The sequence below is a fragment of the Nyctereutes procyonoides genome, unplaced genomic scaffold, assembly GCF_905146905.1.
Source record: "Nyctereutes procyonoides isolate TBG_1078 unplaced genomic scaffold, NYPRO_anot_genome, whole genome shotgun sequence".
NCBI lineage: Eukaryota > Metazoa > Chordata > Mammalia > Carnivora > Canidae > Nyctereutes > Nyctereutes procyonoides.
In genome coordinates, this window is record NW_026575082.1 from 13,317,636 (window position 1) to 13,340,317 (window position 22,682).

At 45.0% G+C, this 22,682-nt stretch overlaps 1 protein-coding gene across 1 annotated transcript in view; it reads left to right on the forward strand.

The window, feature by feature from the left end:
• LOC129514607 (3-ketodihydrosphingosine reductase) overlaps positions 1-22,682 on the forward strand; it is a 39,029-nt gene that overhangs the window by 3,857 nt on the left and 12,490 nt on the right. The window contains exons 2-7 of the mRNA XM_055333347.1: positions 651-740; positions 3,141-3,197; positions 8,097-8,162; positions 8,354-8,449; positions 14,071-14,262; positions 19,777-19,860. Of these exons, the coding sequence (XP_055189322.1) occupies positions 651-740; positions 3,141-3,197; positions 8,097-8,162; positions 8,354-8,449; positions 14,071-14,262; positions 19,777-19,860 (585 nt within the window). The remainder of the gene's footprint in view (positions 1-650; positions 741-3,140; positions 3,198-8,096; positions 8,163-8,353; positions 8,450-14,070; positions 14,263-19,776; positions 19,861-22,682) is intronic.

Below are 22,682 nucleotides of genomic sequence, written 5' to 3' on the forward strand. Positions count from 1 at the left end.
GAGTTGGATACTTAACCGACTGAGCCACTCAGGCACCCCTGAGCTGAGATTTAATGGGTGAATGGATGCCAGCCAGATGAAAGAAGGGCAGGGGAGATAGAATGTGCAAAGGCCCTGTGGTTGGAGGGAGCATGGAACTCAAAGCCAGTAGAGCTGCGCTATAGATTATGGGGGAATAGTGCAAGAAGGAAAGCTTTCCCTTTTGGTATTTCCATATGATCCTGTATACTTTTTTAAGAAGCGGTCATGTAAAATATTAGAAGATCTATGCAAGTGGCTCTTTTCTTCTCTTGAGAAGATAGTCACACAGGAGATAAGCAATAAGGAAATAAGATTCATTTAAATTTGGAACCAGAGGTAGACTAATGGCTTACTTATTAGCTCGAGTTATAGGGCACTTTCCCTCCAGTAAACGCAGAAAAATATAGATGTGCAATTTATAGTTCAGTACCAAAAACAAAGCAGCAAGACAGTAAAATCTTTCATGTCTCTGCTTAATTCATTCATTGAGTCTGGGACGAAGAAACTACAATAGCTAAAAAATCTGTCTCTTGTAGATTGGGTTTTAGAGCCCGTCCCAGTTGTTTTAAATAAACTTCCCAGAGAAGGGAAATTGCAAGAGCTAAGATTTTTATTATATTTGCTTTTAGGTTACAGGAGGCTCCAGCGGCATTGGAAAGTGCATTGCTATCGAGTGCTATAAACAAGGAGCGTTTATAACTCTGGTGGCACGAAATGAGGTACGTCTTCTGGGTGTGTTGTCATGGACTTGCTTACTCAGCTTTTGATGAGCCAGAGAGGCTGGGCTTGTGCTTAGGGGTCGCGAACCTGGGCGAGAAGTGACTCATCTCCGGTTCGAGGTGTGATCCTGGAACCCCTGGTTGTTTCTCATATTCAGGGCAAACACTTCTTGGTTGAAGTCAGGTCGGTTCCACAAATATTTATTTAGTGTCCACAATGGTTGGGCAACATCAGAGACGCTGCATGTCGAGATGGTCCATGTGGAGATGGTCGGGGCGGGTGCACACCTGTTGTGGGGACCCCCGGGGGAGGGCCTCCGCCTACGCACCCCTGCTGAGCCAATTGCAGGGCTGATCCCCAGTCCTTTAGGATGTGCAGGTGGTTCCCTGGAATTTGCTTATTATGGAGATGAGGTACATCTCTACTGAAACTGGACTCCACAGGAAATCTTGCTCCTTCCTCCCCAGCAGTGTAGCAAAACCGTGGTTTTCTGTGTCAAGTCAACACAAGGTCTGCTTTGCTGTGCTTTGCTTTTTCTTTTCTCCCTTTCCTTCCTTCCTATCTCCTATCTTTCCTCTCCTCCCTCCTCTTCCTCTCCTCTCCTCTCCTCTCTTCCTCTCTCTTCTCTCCTCTCTTCTCTTCCCTCCCCTCCCCTTAATTCTCTTCTTTCTCTTCTCTTCTCTTCTCTTCTCTTCTTTCTCTTCTCTTCTCTTCTCTTCTCTTCTTTCTCTCCTCTCCTCTCCTCTCCTCTCCTCTCCTCTCCTCTCCTCTCTCTCCTCTCCTCTCCTCTCCTCTCCTCTCCTCTCCTCTCTCCTCTCTCTCTCCTCTCCTCTCCTCTCCTCTCCTCTCCTCTCCTCTCCTCTCCTCTCTTCTCTCTCCTCTCCTCCCCCTCCCTCCCCTCCCTCCCCTCCCCCTCCCCTCCCTCCCAAGGTCTGTTACTCTTGCTAGAGTCATTTCCACATCCAAAGCAATGACACTGTATTCACATGAACAGTTGTGAAGCCCTCTGGCTCTGTGGAGGCGGGGGGAGGTGACCATGGCCGTATTGTTGTCCACTGCCGTTGTTCTGTGCTTGGCATAATGCTTGGCTCCCAGAGGGTGCTCAGTGTGGAGTCATGGAGTGAAGAAATGAAGGGAGGGTTGACGGAAGGGCTGGGGATGTCAGCAGGGCATCACTGCTTGGGGACTCTGGACTCACCTGTGCCACAGGAGGGCAGTAGTAGGTGGCCACTCAGGTGGGGGTGCACAGCTGCCAGGGAGGGTCTGGGGGGGGGATGTTTAAATATTGGCCCAGAATTAGGCTTTGATGTTCATTATTCCTTCTTAAAATCAAGAACAGTGGGATTGCTACCTTTCATTTGTATCCTGACATCTCTAACAATGAATTTACTTTGACATCAAAGCCACTTTATGGGAAAGAAAACATAACTTTAATAAAATGGCATTTGGTGAGATTTAAGCTGTGCCGATATTTGATACAAGACAGATGAGAAGGAAGCAGAGGAGACACCGGGTTTGAGGTGTTTCAGAAGCTCCTTCTCTGGTCCTTGCAATGCTAGACATGAATGAGCAGACGAGCCTTCTGGCATCCAGAAAGTCTTTATTACCTAATATAGTTGTTTATTCTACTTTTGACAAAGGAAAGTTGTGTGTATCTTTATTCATAGAACAAAATTATTATAGACACACCCATGTTCAGAAAACCCACGTCTTTCCCAAGGATTCGCCTCCTCCTTTGTTCTTCTCTAGCTGTCCTGATGTGCTGAAATTACAACTTTTTGAACAAATTAAGAACTGTAAACTGATAAGTCTCTCTCTTTGAAAATGAGTAAAACAAGCAAAATTGAGACCTTGGCAGAGTTTCTCAGTTTCAGGGTAGCTTTGCTTGTCTTAAGATTATTCTCGAAAGTTGCCAGGATTCAGTGTTCTCAATGTACCTGAAAGGTGATTTTCACTATATTTGCTTTTATGGTAGAGGAGGAAAATATTGGACAATCTCTTATGAAAGCACTCTTGACGTGAAACCACGTGAACTCTTAAGTTTGGGAAGCATTGCACAGCCATGTGGTGGTTCTTGTTTTACATCACAACCAAATAATGTCAGATCAAAACATTTATTAGAGTTGATATGGTGCCCATCAGCAATTAGTAGTGTTGATTAGGATTGTGCAGTTTCTTTGTTTTTCTGTTACCTTTCAGAAAAACTTAATCATAGCCAAACATAACTTTAGAACTTCTTTCTTTTGTAGACAGTGGCCCATAGCTATGCAACATAGGTGCTGTCTCGCGTGTTTTCTAGAATTTAATAAATACACGAATAATTGCTTTTTCGCTCCATTTAAACAAACAAGCAGACAAATAGACAATTACCAGAACTAATTGTTCTCTGTTGCTTTCAGGACAAGCTGCTGCAGGCAAAGAAAGAAATTGAAAAGCACTCTATTAATGATAAACAGGTATGATCAGTCTTCATGATGCATTTTTCTGTGCTAATCAACATAGTTGTGGAAAGGGGGAAAAACGGTTATTTCAACTGTGAATAGTTCATTGAAAGCGTGTAGGGTTTTTCCTAATTAAAATACATATTAGACTGTTTTTTGAAAAAGGTGAAATCATTTGAATTGTCTACAAGTTCAGGCCATTCCCCAAAATGTACAGACTTTGACTTCCGTGCACCAGTGATCACATGTTTTTACAGAAAATGATCTCAATTATTTATTTAAGGTAACTTCATACAAACACATAAGTGGAAAGGGGTACTAAATTTTTTTGGGGGGGTTATGGCATTTTGGGATGAATAAAATGGCGTGTGTGTGTGTGTGTGTGTGTGTGTGTGTATATATATATACACACACACACATATCTTTCAGTATAAAACATAACAATAAGTTACTATGATACTCCTCACCCAGCTTAAGAAATGAGATTTTTCTGGGGCCCCTGAAGCCCCCTCTGGGTGCCCATATCGCTCGGTCTCATTCCTAGAGGCAACCCCCAACCTGACTTTTGTGTTGCTATGCTTTTTTCATAATTTGATGAGGTGGTATGTGTGACTCTCCGTAGTATACTGTTTCTTTCTGCTTCTCTTTGAGCTTTATGGCATCATTCTTATTTATTTGTTTTTTTTTTGTCTGCATTCCTGAGGCATACCTCACATACTATTCAATTCACCCGTGTCAAGTGTACAGCTCAGTGGCGTCTAGCGTATCCATGGAGTTGTGCACCCAGCACCAGAATCCATTTGAGAATTTTTCCATCATCCCATCAGGAGAGCCCAGATCTTGTCACTCCCTGCTTCCCCCTTCACCCCCCACAGCCCCAGGCGATCACTAACCTGCTTTCTACCTCTGTAGATGTGTAGCACGTCGTTTTTCTGGTACTTTTGTGCAACTTGATCTCTTCGCTAGATACTGCTTTTGAAATTCCTTGCTGTTGCTGCATAAAATCATAGTTTGTGTGTGTCTGTGTGTGTGTTAACTGCTGTCAAACATTTTCTGAATACATATATACTACCTTTTGTTCATCAATTCTACTGTTGGTGGATATCTCACTTTTGGTGTTTTGGTTAGTTTGTTTTATTTCTTGCTGTCACTGAAGTTTTTCTACAACACATCTCTGTGTATGTGTGCAAGAATGGATGGTGCCTGGAAATAGGATTGTGGAGTAACAGTTACAATGCATGTGCATCTTCAACTTCACTGGCGTGGGGACATGCCCACTGGTAGTACCCACTGCCCTGGTTGCCCTGCATCCTGCCAACACTTTGGTATTGGCACATTTCCTAATTTTTGCCTTTTGGATTTTTTTTTTAAGATTTTATGTATTTATTCATGAGAGACAGAGAGAGAGAGAGAGACACAGGCAGAGGGAGAAGCAGGCTCCTTGCAGGGAGCCCGATGCAGGACTCGATCCCAGGACTCCAGGATCACGCTCTGAGCCAAAGGCAGATGCTCAATCACTGAGCCACCCAGGTGCCCCTCAGATGGGTTTTAAATGCTGTTTCACTGTAGTTTTATTATTATTTTTTAAAATGTATTTTACTTATTTATTTGAGAGAGCACATGAGCAAGCAGGGGGAGGAGCAGTGGGGGAGGGAGAGGGAAAGAATCTCAAGCAGACTCCATGCCGAGTGTGGAGCCCAATGTGGGGCTCAATCCCACCCCCTCAGATCAAGACCTGAGCCAAAAGCAAGAGTCAGACGCTTAACCGACTGGGCCACCCAGGCGCCCCTCACTGTAGTTCTAATTGCCTCTTTGCTTCACCTCCAAAATATGTTAGAGGTCTTCCCATGTCAGTAAGAACAAATCGGCCTTTCTCCTGTAACTCCTTCAGCAGAGTCCAGGTGCCCAGTGTATGTGGTCGTTTCCCTCTGTGAGGGCTGCTTGCACTTCTCTGCTCGTGTATCTGTGCTGCAGGCAGAGAGCCTCGCTTGTGAGATTTTCTGTCCTCCGTGGCCTCTGTGCTCCCCTTCCCTGCAGCCCGGGACCGTTGGGAAGCTGCCAGCTCAGCAGATCCCTCACCTTTCCCCGATTCCTGGAAGTTCTGATAGAGAAAGACATATCCTCTGAAGCCATGGAGCGTGAATGCTGCTGGCCAAAGGCCAGGCCTGCCGTCAGCACCCTCTCTCTGCCCGGACTTCTTCACCGTGACTCCCGTCCCCACTTGAGCTGTTGGAAGGCTTTGGGTCATGTGGCAGGTTCCAGACGCTTAGGGTCATGTGGCAGGTTCCAGACGTGCACGTCAGGGAGAGGACAGACGGCAGGGCTGGGGTGGGCCTGACGGAGCTTGAGCCTTTGCCTGCACAGAAGGGCTTTGCCACATGGCTCAGCGTAAGCAGGGCCCTGTGGACACTTTTCTCCTGGTGACTTGTTAGCCTTTCTTTTCTTTTCTTTTCTTTTCTTTTCTTTTCTTTTCTTTTCTTTTCTTTTCTTTTCTTTTCTTTTCTTTTCTTTCTTTTCTTTTTCTTTTCTTTTTTCTTTTCTTTTCTCTTCTCTTCTCTTTTCTTTCTTTCTTTCTTTCTTTCTTTCTTTCTTTCTTTCTTTCTTTCTCTCTCTCTCTCTCTCTCTCTCTCTCTCTCTCTCTCTTTTTAATTTTACTTGTCCTTGGGATAGCTTTTATTTATAGCAAATGATCTAATACTGTATGAAAAGACTCATGTAGGGATCCCTGGGTGGCGCAGCGGTTTGGCGCCTGCCTTTGGCCCAGGGCGCGATCCTGGAGACCCGGGATCGAATCCCACGTCAGGCTCCCGGTGCATGGAGCCTGCTTCTCCCTCTGCCTGTGTCTCTGCCCCCCCCCCTCTCTCTGTATGACTATCGTAAATAAATTAAAAAAAAAAAATTAAAAAAAAAAAAAAAGAAAAGAAAAGACTCATGTAAAAAATCCTGATTAGAGGCATGAAACCCAGGGGCAGCTCTGGAATATTCCAGGTGATGTTTGTGAAGGAGGCTGTTTCCTTAGGAATTTAGATCCTTTGGACAGGGTTCCTTCCTGCACCAAATAAAACTTCCTGCCTGGCGCATCCGATTCTAAGGCAGTCACCTCTCACGTCGTGGCTTTATTCTGCACGTCGCATCTTCTCAGAGTTGGAAGGGATCTCTGGTCACCAGCTCCTGACACCCTTTCTGGGTCTGGTGAGGCCACCGCTGCCTCCTCAGCTTCCGCCCGGCTAGTGACCGAAGGGGCAGGATCAGGACCCAGGCTTGCGGACACCAGACCCTCTCCTTCCACCACTTACACTCGAGGCCACATGCGGGCGCGAGTGCCCATGTGGACGTGCCCTCCTGTACACACTCATTCTGTCTGCCCCCTGGTTTGGCGGCCAGTCTCCACCGAGGAGAACTCCTGGAAAGACTGAGAAGTCCAGAAAATGCCTTTCTCCCTCTCTCTGCGACCCCTTCCTTGGAACCTAGAACATTCCGATCTCAGAGGCTGAGCTCTGGATTTGAAAACATGGTCCAAAAAGGGAAATTAAAACAATAGCTCATTGTTAGCACCCTTTCGTATCCTTAACGGCTATTTTATAAATTTCTATCAAAGCAAGCGCTGAAATATATGCTTCCTCTCCTTCCTTCTTCCTTTCTTCCTTTCCAAAGACCAAATGGAATTGTTGCCCTTGGCAAGCATGGGCTGGGCTCTTCCTGCCATCTCTCTGTGCTGTGAACCCGTGAGCTTGGCCAGGCTTGGACTGGGTGGGCTTGAGGGCCTGCCTGGGTGGCCCCTTGTCTAGAGAATCCCTGAGTGACCCATCAGCCCAGAGTCAGGGACCTCAAGCTCCCACAGCCCCAGATCGACCCTTGGCCTTGAAAGATAAAGTCACCAGTGCAGGGACTCAAACTCAGGTGGCTTTTGTGAGTAGGTATTGTTTGCTTATCTCTTCATCCCCTGCCTGCTGATTCGGACTCCCAGTAGGGCAGTCTGAGCCCTGGGAGTGCTCCAAGGGGAGTATTTTTTAAGCGTATTTATTAGACTTATTGTTTTTATTTTTAACAACCTAAGATGTTAACAATTGAGATACAATTGATGTACAATTTATTGATTTTTTTATGTAATTTATGTATTCTTTTTAATAACCAGAGCTATAATTTATGTCCAGTAAACCGCACCCATGTAAAGAGTACAGTTTGATGGCTTTTGACAGATGCATACACGTGTACAGCCAGCCCTGAGATCCAGACACAGAGCATGTCCATCCCCCCAGAGTTCCACTTGTTTCCCCACGAGCCAGGCCTCCCTCATCTGACCACAAGTGATCTCAGACCTGCCTTCGGTCACTGTAGGTTAGCGGTGTTCCAAGAGGAGCTCTTTACATTTCTTATCTGTTTCCAGCCTTATCTAGGTATAACTGACAAAAATTGTATGGATCTGTACGGATCCATCTGTACGGATGGGCACAGTGTGATGATTTGATACACATTTGCATCATGACATGCTCACCACCTCAAGTTGATTAACACACCCCATCACTTCACATAGTTATTCTGTGTGTGTATTGAGAACACTCAAGATCTACTCTCAGCAAATTTCAAGTACACAATGTAGTATTCATATCGGTAGTCACTGTGTCGTACAGGAGATCTCCAGGACTTATTTCTCTTATACCTGAAAGTTTGTACTTTGACCAATATTTCTTAAGATGTGTTTTTCAGTTTGCATAAGAGTTTTCTGTGAGAACTGCCAAGAAAATTAGGCTCCAGTAGTGCACTGTCAGCAGATTTCCAACACTGCAATCTATGCCCACAAGACTAGACTCCCTAGCTATTGGAAAGAATTGCCTTGATTTAAAAAAAAAACTCTTTAAAAAAATGCTTTTAGATGCCTGCATGACTTTGATCATCTTTTTCTCTTCCTCACAGGTGGTACTTTGTATATCAGTTGACGTATCTCAAGACTACAGCCAAGTAGAGAATGTCATAAAACAAGTAAGAGGTTGGGCTACCTGGAATTAATTTGCTTGCCTTTCAATTGGTTCTTAGCATTTTGGTGTAGGGCTTGGAACTGATAAATCATCTCTGTAGCTTTAATAGTTTGTTAGACTTTATTTATTGGCACTGAGTTGCTACCAAGTAATGCTTCTCTTTTTCTTCATGGCTACTCTGATAAACTTTTCCAGGCACAGGAGAAACTGGGCCCAGTGGACATGCTTGTGAACTGTGCGGGAATGTCACTTTCGGGAAAATTTGAAGATCTTGAAGTTAGTACTTTTGAAGTAAGTGGACATTTGCTTTTTGCTCATGGGCTAGCCCAGATACTCCAAGTAGAGCAAGGCCACAGGTGAAGGCTTTACAAATGAAATAGTTAGAATGCATTTAGATTTACTAGAAGCTTTAGAAGGCTAGGGGAAAGTCGGACAAAGGGAATCCTTGGGTGGCTCAGCAGTTTAGCGCCTGCCTTTGGCCCAGGGCACGATCCTGGAGTCCTGGGATCGAGTCCCGTGTCGGGCTCCCAGCATGGAGCCTGTTTCTCCCTCTGCCTGTGTCTCTGCCTCTCTCTCTCTTTCTCTGTGTCTATCCTGAATAAATAAAAAATTTAAAAAAAAAAAAAAGTCGGAAAAGGTTTTAGTTGCAGTACCATGGCCATCTAACCTTAAGAGCTTGGACGAGTCTCTGGGCCTTGGTTTTCCCAGCTATAAAATGAGCATAAAACCTCCAAACTGACCTGCACTGCCATGACGATTCACCAAGGTACACTCTCTTGAAGAGAGCTCTCTGTAAGCCAAGAGGTGCTGGATTTTCATGTCAGCTGTCAGGGTTTTTAACAGTGGTAAACCAGAGAAGTTCAAGAGCAGACTCTTGAGTTCTGAAATCAAGGCAAAAAGATGACACATCAGGCAGCCCGGGTGCCTCAGTGGTTTAGTGCTGCCTTCAGCCCAGGGCGTGATCCTGGAGACGGGAATCGAGTCCCACGTCAGGCTCCCTGCATGGAGCCTGCTTCTTCCTCTGCTTCTGTGTCCCTGCTTCTGTGTCTCTGCCTCTCATGAATAAATAAATAAAATCTCTAAAAAACAACAACAACAACAACAAAAAAAAAAAATGACACATCTTGGTTTATATTTTTAAACAAGTTTGTCAAGTTTGTCATGGAATGTCTCTTAGTAATTTCTATGACCTCTAAATAAATGAACATCAGATTCATAATCCTTTTTTTTTTTTTAATTTTTATTTATTTATGATAGTCACACACAGAGAGAGAGAGAGAGAGAGAGAGAGAGGCAGAGACATAGGCAGAGGGAGAAGCAGGCTCCATGCACCGGGAGCCTGACATGGGATTTGATCCCGGGTCTCCAGGATCGCGCCCTGGGCCAAAGGCAGGCGCTAAACCACTGTGCCACCCAGAGATCCCCAGATTCATAATCCTTCCAAAGTACAAAACAGTTTTTTAGTTGGCATGGTATCAACTGTCTTTTCCCTAATGCTCCATGAACCTTCATTGTAGTAGTGGCTTTTGAATGTTTTCCTCCGAGAAGGTAAATGACATCCCCTTTTTATGGAAAATGAGAGCGCTAGAGTAGCAGCATAGACACCTTGCTTCTGGTGGACTCTGGGAAAGCACCATAACTTCTGTGATTTATTGTCCAGGAGGGAGAGTCCAGATATAGCTGTAGGTAGAGGGGCACCTTATCTGGGACTCAAGTGTCTTAAGGCTCCTTTATCAAATCAGCATGAAAGGTAGTTGCCTTGACCTGCAGGCCTTTACTGTAAGTAATCAGAGGGAGGTTTTGAAGATGATTTCAACAGCTGGGTAAAGAATGAGTTGGGGAAGATAGTTGTTGTATCAGTCTAGGCAGAACACGATGAGGTAAGACGTCAGATGATGAGGTGGCCAGGCAAAGAGGAGTCAGATGTGTGTGAGTGTGTGTGTGGAAGGGTGTGAGTGTGTGAATGAGTGTGTGAGGAGTGAGTGTGAGGATGTGAGAGTGAGTGTGGATGACTGTGTGAGAGTGTGTGTGTGTGTGTGTGTGAGAGAGAGAGAGAGAGAGGGAGGCTAATGGAGGGGCAATCTGTAGAGTCACCCTGACTCAGTGTGGAGGGCAGACTCAAGGACCTGACCAGGAGTCCTGTTTGGGGCAGGAGCCAGGGGTCTTAGGAGGGCTAGGACGTCGGGGGTCAGCTTCCGGAGCAATGTGGAGTGGCGCAGGGGCCAGAACCACTGGGGTCTCAAAGGCCACCATGGGGAGTTGGGATTCTAGTCCAGAACCTTTGAAGGGGCTTAAGCTGGGCTGGGCAGTAGCAGATCAGAGGATCTTTCTGCTGGTTGTGTCAGGAGCGGTTCAGGAGGGGTCAGAGGTCATCAGGGCAGGAGATCATGATGTGGAGGATGCGGGTGATGTGAGTGATGCCGGTGCAGATGCCCTGGTGGGTAAACCCCTGGGCTGTGTGAGGGGGCGGCGGGGAGGTGGGCGCAGGGAGGGCTTGAACGGCTGTTGGGTGATGCTGGAAGTGCTCCAGCCCCAGGGAGAAGCAGGCTTCTAAAAAGAAAGGATAGTTAACCCACGCCTGTTGCCTGGGTCCCAGGGACGAGGCCTCTGGCCGCCCTGCCCTGAACGCAGGCAGTAGGCCGCTGTACCCCCAGCCCCAGGCCAGCGTTCACCCCTCTGCTTCCGTCCGTCCCTGCCCACTGCGGGGCTGTGGTCAAGGCCACTGTGCTCGTTGTCCGCAGGTCCTGCGAGAACACCCACTCCAGGTTTGGTGCATTTTCTGAAGATTTTTTAATTTGTTTTGTTTTGATGGCTGGTTTGTTTGTCTCGTGTGCACTTTACTGAGGCTCCCAGGGCTCCCCTGAAAGTGTGTGCGTGCCTCACGTGGTCGGCTCTGTTGTTACAGCCCACGGCTGGGGGATCCCAGCAGGTGCTGTGCGACTCCCTGCCAAGAGGACGAGAGGATGCTTGGAAATGCGTGCCAGGTTCCTCTGGCCTTTGACCCAGGTGCCTTTTGTCCTTGATAATTTGCCTTGTGCCCTCTCACTGCCATAAATCTTAGTCATGGGTACGACGAGGTGCAGAGTCTGGGAGGCCGTCCAGTGAATCTGAAACGGGAGGCGGTCTTTGGGAAGGTCAATGCACTTCTCTTAATTTTCCACTTAATAGGTTTGCTTTATGGATTCTTGGACCTATGTCCTGTTTATCTACCTGTATCAGTGATAATTATTTTCATGTTTGATTGACTCTATAGATCCACATGAGGAGAGCTGACGTCTTAACAACATTGAGTCTTCTAACCTGTGAATGTAGAATATATCTCCATTTATTTAAATTTTCTTCCGTTTCTCTCAGCGGTGTCTTGTAGTTTTCAGTGCATGGGTCTTGCACCTCATTTTTCAATATTTCCTATTTTCTGATGCTAGTATAAATGGTAGTTTTTATGGCATTTTCTGAATGTTCATTGCTAATGTAGAGAAATTCAATTGATTTCTGTGTATTGATCTTGCAGTCTGGCTGAAGTCCATTATTAATTCTAGTGCTCACTGGATTTTCTGCATTCAAGATCATGTTATTTGCAACAGTTTTACTTTTCTGTACCCATCTGGGCACCTTTATTGTACTGGTTAGAACATCCAGTACAGAAGGGAAGTGGTGAGAGCAGACATGCTGTCAGTGTTCCTGATCTTGGGAGAAAACTTTTTTTTTTTTTTTAACCATTAAGTATGATGTTTGTTGTAGTTCTGTTCTTTCTGTTGTGTTTGCGTAGATGCCGTTTATCAAGTTGAGAAAGTTCTCTGGTATTCCTAGTTTGCTGAGAGTTTTTTTTTTCTTTCTTTTTTCTTTAAAGAGCACCCACGAGTGGGGACAGGGAGGGGCAGAGAAATGGAAAGAGAGAATCTAAAGCAGGCTCCATGTTGAGTGCAGAGTCCACCTCAGGGCTCGATCTCAAGACCCTGAGATCACGACCTGAGCCAAAATCAAGAAGAGTTGGACGCCTAACCCACTAAGCCACCCAAGGGCCCCTGCTGAGAGTTTTTATAAAGAATGGAAGTTGAATTTTGTCAGGTGCTTTTTCTGCATCTCCTGGGATGATTTCAGAGTTCTTTTTTAGTTTGTTGATATGGTGAATTACATTGATTAATTTCCAGTGTTAAGCCAGCCTTGCATTCCTGGGATAGACCCCACTTGGCTATTCATCCTTTCTGTGTTCTTGAGGGATATCAGTTGTTTTCTTTCCTTGTAATGGTCTTTTCTGATTTTTGTATAAAGGTAATGTTGGCCTCTTACCATAAGTAGGGGAATATTCTCTCCTCTTCACTTTTCTGGAAGGATTTGTGTAGAATTGATATTATCCTTAAATGTTTGCTCGAATTTTCCAGTGAAGCCTGAGGTTATCTTTGTGGGACTAACTTTAATTTAATGTCTTTAGTAGATATAGGGCTACATTTTTAAAAAATATTTTATTTATTTATTAGAATGAGAGAGAGAGAGAGAATGAGTGGGGGAAGGGGCAGAGAGAATATCCAAGTAGACTCCTACTGAGCACAGACCTCGATGCGGGGCTTGGTCTCATGATCTGTGAGATTAGACCCTGAGCTGAAATTAAGAGTCAGACACTCAACAACTGAACCACCCAGGCACCCTCAATCATTTATAGTTATCTATGGTTCCTTAATTCATTTTGCACCTGTGTACATGTACTTTTATTTAATATTTGAATTAGTTACAGTCTGTATTTACAGTGTAAATATAGTATCATATGCCCTCTGCTTTTTTAAACTTGCAGAATAAGTATTTCCCGTATCCTCTGGTGTTTCTGGTCACCATTTCTAAAAGCTATATGACTTTCTGTAGAGTCAACATTCATGGTTGACTCAGAGTTCCTCAATGAAGTGTTTGGTTTCACACGCTGATAGATCTAGTATTTTTACAAGACTTTTTTTTTTTCTTCAAAGCAAGACTTTTAATATAGAGACATTTTGATGCATGTACTTGTAGATTTCCAAGTTAAAACATAAGGTTTTTAAGAGTTCCCAGGATGAAGGGAAAATAGACTCTTGGAACCTATGTAAGCTCTTACCCATCATAATCCAGGAGCCAGTATTGGTCACTTACTGTGGATCAGAGACTGTGCTGCCACTTGACGTGTGTTTTCCTCTTTCAATTCTTGCAACAGCCCTATGAGCTAGTACCAGCATTAGCCCAGTGTTCAGCTGCAGAAATAAGCACAGTAGCTGACTTTCTTCTTCATCATCGAATAGGTAGTAAATTGTCAAGCCAGGACTTCAAACCACAGTCCATTGCTCCTAACCACAGTCTTGGTCTCTTTGTGTAGCTTAGAACTAATAGGTTTAGAAATATTTGGAGGCTTTTCCCTAAAACTGTCTTTCAAAAAGTGTTACCTGCAAGATGCATTGTACTTTTGGTAAGTAGAAAACTAATCCTGACCAGTTTTCAGCAAAGACATCACTGCTGTCATGGTGAGAATGCAAGACTAGATTGAAACAGGCTTCAGGGATTCCTGGGTGGCTCAGTGGTTGAGCGCCTGCCTTCGGCCTAGGGTGTGATCCTAGAGTCCCAGGATCAAGTCCCACATCGGGCTCCTGGCATGGAGCCTGCTTCTCCCTCTGCCAATGTCTCCATCTTTCTCTCTCTCTGTGTTTCTCATGAATAAATAAATAAAATCTTTAAAAAAAAAAAAAAGAAAGAAACAGGCTACAGACGGCAGGTCATGAGCATCATGGCCCATTCATGGGATCATTATATCACTCATTCCTTCGGCGCATCCATTGGGCTCCCCGTCACTTGGTCTTCACTGAACTCAGATCTTGAGAGTGTACAGAACTGTGGACTGCAGGCTTGAGGCCTTGACCTTGCTCACTTCTCACGTGGCTCTTTGTTCCCTACAGAGACTAATGAGCGTCAACTACCTCGGCAGTGTGTACCCCAGCCGAGCTGTGATCACCACCATGAAGGAGCGTCGGGTGGGCAGGATCGTCTTTATCTCCTCCCAGGCAGGACAGTTGGGATTATTCGGTTTTACGGCCTATTCTTCATCCAAATTTGCCATCAGGGGATTGGCTGAAGCTTTGCAGATGGAGGTAAACACTGAATTCAGTTTTATATTTATATCTTCCAGCTCAGAAATGTTTGTTCCCTTTTAGTTTGTAGCTACTTTACACATGTTGTTGTATTAAATTAGACACTTGTAGACTTGACATCAGTGAAAAAGAATCTGCTCAACCCTTGAATTTTGCTGTTAACATTTTTCAGGCGTCATACAGATTATGCTAGAAGCAAGATGAGTGTGAGGTGTTTTGTTTGCTTAGTTAATTAATTAACTAATTTTTAAAAGGATTTTATTTATTTATTCATGAGAGACGCAAAGAGAGGCAGAGAGAGAGAGGCAGAGGGGGAAGCAGGCTCCCTGCGGGGATCCCAATGCGGGACTCAATCCCAGCACCCTGGGATCACAACCTGAGCCAAAGGCAGATGCTTAACCACTGAGCCACCCAGGTGCCCCTTGCTTGCTTAATTTAATACACAAAGTACTACTGATATTTACATAGTATTTTTGGTCTAATACTGTGTGAGGATGCATAAGGTTAACCAGATATTTTATTCTCTAGAGGTGTTTCTTTAACAAAGAGATGTGTCCTTTATGACTGAAGAATAAACTTAGCATGTGTTTGAGGGAAGGGCTTAAATCAGCTACTGCCTAGCTCTCAGCTTTTAGACAAATCATTTAACTTGGTCTTTTTCCTTTGCTGTAAAACAAGAGGGTTGCGCTGAAAATATCATTTGGCTCTCCCGATGCTTATGCTTTAATATCTTAAAGATGTATTGATGAAAGCGAACGCTTTTTATTTTCCCAGTTAGTAGAGCATGTTGTGAAAGAGGATTAGCATCAAAATAAGTGTCACGGGGATCCCTGGGTGGCGCAGTGGTTTAGCGCCGGTCTTTGGCCCAGGGCGCGATCCTGGAGACCCGGGATCGAATCCCACGTCAGGCTCCTGGTGCATGGAGCCTGCTTCTCCCTCTGCATGTGTCTCTGCCTCTCTCTCTCTCTGTGACTGTCATAAATAAATAAAAAGTTTAAAAAAAAAATAAGTGTCATGATGTGACACTCAATCGTGGGAAGCTGACTTTGCATTGTCGTCAGATGGGGATGCATAGAGAGTACCACGTATACCTACCCAAAATCACACACTGAAAAGGAAGGTAAAATTCTTTCTATTGTGATAGAGACTGAAATATAATGCTACATCATGACATTGGAAGCCCAGAAAAGAATTGGTTGTGACCAGCCTTCTCATAATAAGAGTGTGATTTGGGTGTCCCGTTTAATGATTTAGATTAGGGAAGGGTTAGCAAATTTTTTCTGTGAGGGCCAGCTTGTAAGTGTTTGAGCTTTTGAGGGGTGGATGTTGTTTGTCGCAACTCCTGAAACCTAATGGTGAGAGCAGGAAAGCAGCCCTATGTGACAGATAGATAAATGGACATGGCTGTGTTCCAATAAAACTTTATTTATAAAAATAGGTGGAGATTTATCCCACAGGCCATAGTTTGCTGACCCCTGTTTTAAAAAATCCCCAGAGGAGCCCTCGATGGTGTGTGACAGAGGGCCACACTGCCCCGCTGTTGGACAAACATGGTACCAATGAGTTGTCCAGTCAGTGACATGATCATGATGTGCCACATGGGGACTGATCGACTGTGCCATTCTCCTCAAAAAAGGAACCGGCCCAAATTTCCTTTTTATCAGCTTGTTTAAAGCTCTTAGTCAGTAATAGGTTATAATAATATTTAGCCAATGAGGCTCATACGGCTGTGAAATTTCAAAACAAGAATACCAGTATTTCTCTTCTTTTGAAATGTTCACTTTGAAAGTCCCTTTGCAAATAACCATTTGATTTTTGTAAGTTTTGTGAGATAGGAGTGGCAGAAGTTGTTAGGCCACCTTATTATAGATAAGAACACTGAGTTTTCAATAGTTCATCCAGTTACTCAAAAAGACATCATTATTTTGCAACAAAAATAGTAACAAAGTGCTTGCCTTCTGGCTCCCTCTGCCTGGCTTCTGCAGCAGCTGATGTGTGGATAATTCAGGTCAGAAGTTGCCAGATTCATCTGGCCTGTTGTCTCGGCCTTCACTTTGGTCTCAGACACCTGGTAAGTGAGGGGCTGCGTTGGAAATGAAAAAATCTGCTTATTAGGTCTCTTTGTTCCTAAGTCTTTTCTTGCAAAGCTACTTCAGGACTCACTAATTTAGGGCAAAGTATATAATCTGGGTGGCCTGGTTTCATCACTTCAGGTAGAACAGAGATGTTACTAAAGAAGAGGGAAAAGGACATGAGTTGCTACGACAGAGTCCCCGAAGCGTCTTTGTGACAAGCGTGGTTCACACGCTGCACTGCACATAGCTGGCCTGGACCTGAAGTGCACTTGACTTTTGTCCATATCTAGACTTCATGAAAAATGTCCCCGCATAAATGCAAAATAAAATAAACATGTGCCATGAGGGAAATACATTCAGTAATCAAAATCTACTTTTGTTCATAACAGACTTGCATCAGAACAGTTGTTTTGGGGCACCTGAGTGGCTCAGTCGGTTAGGCATCTGCCTTCAGCTTGGGTCGTGATCTCAGGGTCCTGGGATCGAGCCTGATATTGGGCTCCCAGCTCAGTGGGGAGTCTGCTTCTCCCTCTGCCCCTTCCCCCTGTGAGTGTGTACATGTGTGTTTTTTCTTTCTCTCTCAAATAAAAATAAACAAAAAAAAACCCCAATTTTTTCTCTGCAAGTGTATGGTGTTGTGCCTGAAAACCTGGATGATTTGGTTGGCTTTGCCAAGGTGACTGATGTGTTATCTGTGAATGAAACAGACCTTATAGAATTGCTCAGACTAAGTACTTTTGGATAATCCTTCTTGGTTTAATTAACTCTTAAGTCTTCTTGTCCATCCCATCCTTTGCCTTGCAAACTAAAGTACGTCCCTAGAAATGTTTTGTGTACAATGAATAAGTTTGAAAGAATGGTTTGTTGCATTTTTTATCTTTTTTTAAAGCTCTTTTAGGCATAAATGCATGATTTAAAGATTCTAAAAGTTAATCTTTTTGGAAAGCAGACTTCTGACATGGGTTATACACAATGAGGTTGTAGCAGAGACCGAGTAAAAGAGAAATAGCCTTTGTGCTTCCTTCACCGGCCCATGCTCCCCTCCCTCAAGGGACGTTTGTCCCCACGGTGTTGAAAAGTAAGCTGCAGCTCATGTTCTAGAGCTTCTTCCAACACAGCTCTGGTCGTTTCTCCAGCAGAGAAAAGATGGGCACCCAGCCTTCGCTTTGATAGCATTAGGAACTACACATTTTTGGTGGGATTATTTTGATAATCGATTCTCTCTCGAGCAGTGGGTTGTATTTCTGATTGAAATGGAGATGAGGTAGGAGGAAGAAACTGATGAGGGGATGGTCAGTCAGCAGGGACAAAGACAAACACTGGGGTAAGGTAAGCAGAGGAGTCAGCCAGTGAAGTCCTGGCCCACAAAGTCTTTGAGAAAGTTGTGCTCTCCAGTGCTGTCTTAGCACGTGAAGCCTACCCAGCCGCCTTTCCTTTGCCCCTGGGGTTATGGGATTAGTTGATCAAAGGAAACTGTAGATATCGTTTGGTGTATCTCAAGTTCACCAATTATTTGACCAAGAGTTTCAGGAGACTGAAGATCCATGAGGGCAGAGGCTCTCTGAGGCTCTCTGAGTTGCCTCCATCCATATCTTCCTTCATAGACCGATACCAGCACACAGTAGCCAGTCAAGAAGTATGTGTTGGATGAATAAAGACAGGTGATTAAGTGATTAGCCACTGGAGGTAGCCAACCATAGCTGGAGAGAGTCATTTGGCCTCGTGATTGTAGAGAGGATACCAACACCCGGAAAGGGGTCGGGCCGTCTGTGCCCACCCCAGGAGAAAGCTGTTCTGAAAAGCTGGTTCAGCCATAACTCGGGTCTGAGAAACACTGCTTTGACATACTGTCTCACATTAGTTCAGGTGCCACAGCCCTTATGCTTTGGAGGAGGAGGGGGCCAAAGAAGCAGCAGAGAAACAACCGTGTCTGAGCAGAGTCGGCTTCAGGTTTTCCCACTGGGCCACTTCTCAGCTTTTTCGCTGGTGTTCTTGTCTGGTCTGTGTACCGCAGAGGGCAAGGCCGTGGGAGACAGTTTTTAAAGTCACTATCTCAAAAACAAGTGGAAGAGGAATTGCTTGCTCATCAACCTCACTGCCTGGCCCGAATCCAGAGCTATTTATGAGCAGAGCTGGGCCTTGACGCCGCATGCCCCATCAATGCTGAGTGAATGAGCTCTCTCACGCCCTAAGTGCATTGGAACTGAACCAACGAACACATCACCCTTTGCTAGTGTACTTTCCAGGATGGCTGGCCAGAAGCTTCTGCCTACATGCTTCTCCCAGACCCTCTCAGCTCCTCCCACAAGCTTAGAACTATGCCTCTCGGAGGGCCTCAGAGAGAGAAAGAGCTGTGTGATGAGATGGGACCCTGGGATGCTCTTGTCACTTTTCAGCCTCCTTGAGATACGTGGTGGCCTGCCTACCACCAGCTGCCTGTCCACTTCTAACTCTCCTAGGTGTTGTCCTGGGGCTAAACAATAGCAAATAGGAAGACAGAAATTTTGATGGTATGAACTTATCCCCCTTAGAGCCACTAGCATCAGGGCCAGATGAGAGTGGAGCAGAGCCGCTGAGGAGCAGGATCTTTGGGAAGGGTGGTATGTCCTGGTGGACTAGCAAGAGAATCTTCTGGAATCATCCCATTGGCGTGTGTTTATGAGTGGAGAATTTCAGCATGGAGGCCCAGTGGTGAGGTGAAGAAGACTAAGAGCTCATCTCAAGCTGGGAAGGAGTTTCCTCATATAAGTAGGGATGAGGTGGTCTTCGGGGAGGTGCGTGGCTGGTCTGACCTGAGACTCCACCCAGCGGGGAGAGTCCTGTTGGCTGGTTCTGGAGAGGATGGAAGAAGGGACTCCTGACTCCCTCCTGACTTCTGGAGGGATCCACATAGTTCCAGGCCTAGATCTGGGGTGGCACAGGAAGGGCCTAGGGAAAGGGTTTGAATGATCTTCACAGATCTTGTAAATGAAATCAACCAGAGTTTCCGAGGCAGCTGTGAAGGAAGCCAGATTTGTAGTCTGATGGCGGAGGAGTGGACCTGCCCCATCGGCCCAAGGCCTGAGTAGTGTCAGGGTTCGCGAGGGGGGGCCATGTGGACTTCCTGTTAGCTGTCCACCTTCCTCCTGGACAGCTCCCAGGGCCTCACCCCGTCAGCAGGGTGGGCAACACAGAAGGAGGTGGGTCCACTGTCTTCTGAAGTAGACGTTGGTGGGGTGAGCTTTTTGCCTTTCTTCCTGAATGATCTTCCTGGGGAGGAGTTTCCTGACCCCGCCAATGCCAGTTCTCCATTTAAGAATCACCCTGTTGGACTTACCAGCTTCTGAGAAAATCCGGGCAGTGTTCTTTCTGTTGCCCGACGGCCAGTGCCAGGGAGTAAGGGAAGAAGCAGAGCTGTACCTTGATTGCTGAAGGGGCGCGTGTTGTTTCTAAAATGCAGGTGAAGCCGTACAATGTCTATGTCACAGTCGCCTACCCGCCGGACACAGATACCCCTGGGTTTGCAGAAGAAAACAAAACCAAGGTAAGTGTTCTTCTGTGTCTGTTTTTAGCCTTTGACATTATAAACAAACCTCTTTTCCAATTTTCTGACTTTCTGCCCATCAGCCTGGAGTCCTTTTCACCAGTCAGAAAATTGAGTCCTTTTCAATTGACATGCTAGGTAGAGAGGCCTCTGGACCTTCTGGGGGAACTTTCATGTGGAGTCTTAGAGAATGCGGCCTATATTTTACGAGATTAGGATTTTTGCTAATAATCTTTGAAAGTTTTCCTAATAAGGTATTTTTAAAAAAAATTTTAATAAGGTATTTTTTTTAATAAGGTATTTTCTTTATGATGGGGAGCACAGTCTATATTTTCAAGTAACTAACGAGATGATATTCTTGACCAAGAACATTCTTTCCTCTCAACTTAAAACACCTGGTTGCCAATCCATTGTCTCCCTGTGGGGGTATAGTGGGCACCACGACTTAGCATTTCAAAAATGGATCATATGATTCCCTCATTCCTTCCGTTCATTACTTCTCATCTTATTGCCCAACACCCAACAGCACCCATCAGCCATAGCGCTCAGGCCAGTAACTGAGAAGCCAGCCTTGATTATTCTACTTCTCATCTGCTTGACCAGCATATCCTCTTGGCTCTACTCTCAGAACTTACCTGAATCAGATCTCTTTTTTTCCTTTTTTCTTTTTAACTGCAAATATCAGTGCCATGCTAGTAATGATAGTTGCCGCTGCTATTTTTGCCTGAACTGCACTTCATAGTCTTCAAACTGGTCTGCCTCCCCGTCTCTTCTTCACACAGTGGACAGTAATCCTTTTAAAGCATAAGTCAGATCTTGTCACTCCCCTGTTCAAACTCATCTTGTGCACAAAAGGCCAGAAACAAAACCAAAAAAACTGTTCTTGTGCAGCACAGTCTAGCAGAATTCTCTAGAATGGAGATGTTCTCTGTCTGCACTCTCCAATATGGTAGTCACATTGTTGGCTGTTGAACACTTGAAATGGGACCACTGGGACTCCATATCGTAAGACTGAATTTTGAATTTTATTTAATTTTGACTCCTTTAAAGTTGGCGTTGAGAAGCGCGTTGGTAGTATGGGGGTGAGTGTGGCTCCACTGGTTGTTCCCATCAGCCTAGAGTAGAATCCAAAGGCCGTGAGGTTTATTGGGTCCTGTACTGTGTAGACCTTGGCTACCTGTCCACAGTGCTGTCTGGTCTTCCTCTTGCCCTCAGCCATATCAGAGCCCTGTCTCTTCTTGAACTTACCCAGCTTTGGCCTTGCTTTGCTCTTGCTTTCCTTTCTGGATATTTAAATGGCCAATCCCTTGCTTTTTTCTCCCTCTGTACAGATGTCACCCTGAGAGGCCTTCCCTGACCCTCTTTATCTCATATATCACTCCCTTGAAATATTCACCATCCTTTCCTCTGGCTTTATTTTTCTTTATGATGCTTATCACCACCGGACATTTACATTATATACAATGACAGTCATGCTGAGCTGAATGCAAGCTTTGCAACTTTGTTCAAAGGAGACTTTTCTTTGCCTTGATGCGTAGTAGGCACCCTGCGAGCAAACAGCAAAGGAATCAAGTGGAGAAGAAAGGAATCCATCAGAACTTCCTACCTTGAATGGGCGTTGATTGGTTTTCTTCTCCTTTACAGTGATGCTTAGTAAGCGTGAGGCTCTGCAGCATGAAAATTGGCACTTATGCTCCATAGACTGTATATTTGCAAAAAGATGTTTATGATTTAGAAGTTTTTTTCCCTATTCATTTCTCTTTGGCTCTCCCTTTTAAGATTACAACTGTTTCAAAGAAGTAAATTTAAGCCAAATGCCCTGTCTCAGAATAAGCAGGGGTCTGCTAAGCAGATTTGCAACATTTGGTAACAGTCTTTTCGTTGGAAGCCAAAGCGGACACAGAGAGGTGATTTCCCTGTGAAGATTTGATTTTGATGTTAAGTTGGTTTTTTTCCCTCCAGTAGTAGTGTGTTGAGCAGACTTCTTTGAAGTCAAATTCTCTGTTGGTGTGTAAGCCCTTTAGGGGGCGCCGTCGGACTTTTAAATCTACTGTGTCTGGCGGGGGTTGTGCCAGCCTGGTGGTCTGGAGGAAGAAAGAAGAAAGGCCCCTTCAAAAGAGGCCCTTTTCTTAATTCAGGTTCATCAAGAAATACTTGACTTTTAGGAAGTGCTGGGTTTTTCTAATTTAAGAAAATACATTCTGTTTTTTTCTTTTCATTTTCTCAAGCCTCTGTGGTAAATAGAATTTACAGTTTCATGCAGCTTAAGGCTTTAGTTTTGAAACTTCTCATTGAAACCACCTTTGAAAGAATTGATGAGCACATCTTTATGTCACTGTAAAGAAGATTTAAAAAAAAAAAAAAAGACCTTGCCCACAAAGAACTTAGGAGGTAAAATGCAAAGACACACGTTGCTGTAATACGTATTAATGCAGCAATATGCAAAGACGAGAACGCGCTGCCAGTTAAGGATTCAGAAAAGGCTTTTTGAACCAGGTGGCTGTTGGGATGGACCTTTAACCACCTGTGACTTGGGGTTCCAACACACCAGCCTGCCAGGGGGCATGCAGCCACGCTGGACTCCATTCAGTGTTCACTGTCCTATCTTTCTTGTCGCCTCCTCTGTAGATCTCTTAGGAAACAGCTGTGTTGTTGAACAGGGGCTGGGCTGGGGCTGTCTCTGCCCAGGGCCTAAGCTCCATCCATATATCAAGCCTTTGCTGGCCAGGGAGTATGTTCAGAACGGAGGTGCTGGTCATAAGGCCAGACTGGCTCAGGGCGCATGGTCTAGGCTCTGCAGAAATGCTGCCGGTCAGGTGTCT